General features: G+C 38.6%; 1 protein-coding gene across 2 annotated transcripts in view; it reads right to left on the reverse strand.

The window, feature by feature from the left end:
- tbc1d32 (TBC1 domain family, member 32) overlaps window positions 1-1,091 on the reverse strand; it is a gene marked incomplete at its 5' end in the record, with an annotated part of 47,077 nt that overhangs the window by 44,278 nt on the left and 1,708 nt on the right. For both annotated transcript variants that reach the window (XM_014033385.1, XM_014033386.1), the window contains 1 exon segment: window positions 632-833. In XM_014033385.1, coding sequence (XP_013888839.1) covers window positions 632-833 — 202 coding nt within the window.

Here is a 1,091-nt window from a genome sequence, read left to right on the forward strand (position 1 = left end):
ATTTGTAAGTTAAATATTTAGTTTATAAACTCTGACATTTATAAATGTATGAATCATATGGTGAAAAACTGACTTTGAAATATAAATCTGTTCTTTTTTTCTTATAAAAGGTTAAATAAAACTAAAATATTGGTGGTAATTTTTGACTGTGTAACTTTACAAACGGCACCCCGTAGTGAGGGATTGTTAACACCAGGTGCATTTTTGTTTTTCCAACACAAACTGCATTTTAAAGCTTTTAATTCAAATGTTTTGTTATGGAGGGCACACTCATAAAACCTACATGAAGCAGATTTTAATGGTTAGTTAAATCCCTCGTTYGCAGAAAACTTGCTGCGGTGGGTGAACAGAGCGAGAACTCTGAATTCATCGAGCAATAAATGAAACAACATGAGTAGGTGCTGAATCTGTTTGACCAAGTGAAGCACAGAGGAACAAACAAAATCTGCAGACTCATGCTTCTAATGCTTTTACAGCTGGTTCAGTAAAGCACAGCTTTCCATAAAACCAACAATGTGATAAGAAAGTGTTTCACAAACTTATGGCAGGGCAGCAACGAGACAGTTTTTAATCCTAACACCACCGTTTACGACTCAAACAACAGAAGTGTGTAGTGTGGTGCAGCAGGGACCTTCTTCCAGGCAGCAGCTAAGGCTCTGTGAAGGCCGTATGTTCCCAGGACCTGCAGACCCTCGCAGGTAATGTATATCTGCCTGCACACAAAGATGAAGGCTCCACAAAACGCAGGAGTCACATCAGATTCACTCAGGGACGGCAGGCTTTTCTCCAGCAGCTTCAAGGTAAACTGAGCGACGACGTGAGCAGCAGACGTTCTGCAGAGACACAGACAAGCAACAAAGAGAGGTCCCAAAAAATGAAATAAAAACATGCATGTACATACTTACTGCTGCTAAATGATGTTATAAAGTTCACTGAAGCTAGGATTGTGAACCCTAAATGTTGTTTTGAGGAGCTCTACACGTTTTTATTAATAATAAAAAAAAAAACTAATGGTGATAAAAGTGCTCAAATATTTGAATATTGCTTTTTTACAGGACAAACTGCAGATAACAGGCTAGTCAGTGTCAGAC

The sequence above is a fragment of the Austrofundulus limnaeus genome, unplaced genomic scaffold (genome assembly GCF_001266775.1).
Source record: "Austrofundulus limnaeus strain Quisiro unplaced genomic scaffold, Austrofundulus_limnaeus-1.0 Scaffold1720, whole genome shotgun sequence".
NCBI lineage: Eukaryota > Metazoa > Chordata > Actinopteri > Cyprinodontiformes > Rivulidae > Austrofundulus > Austrofundulus limnaeus.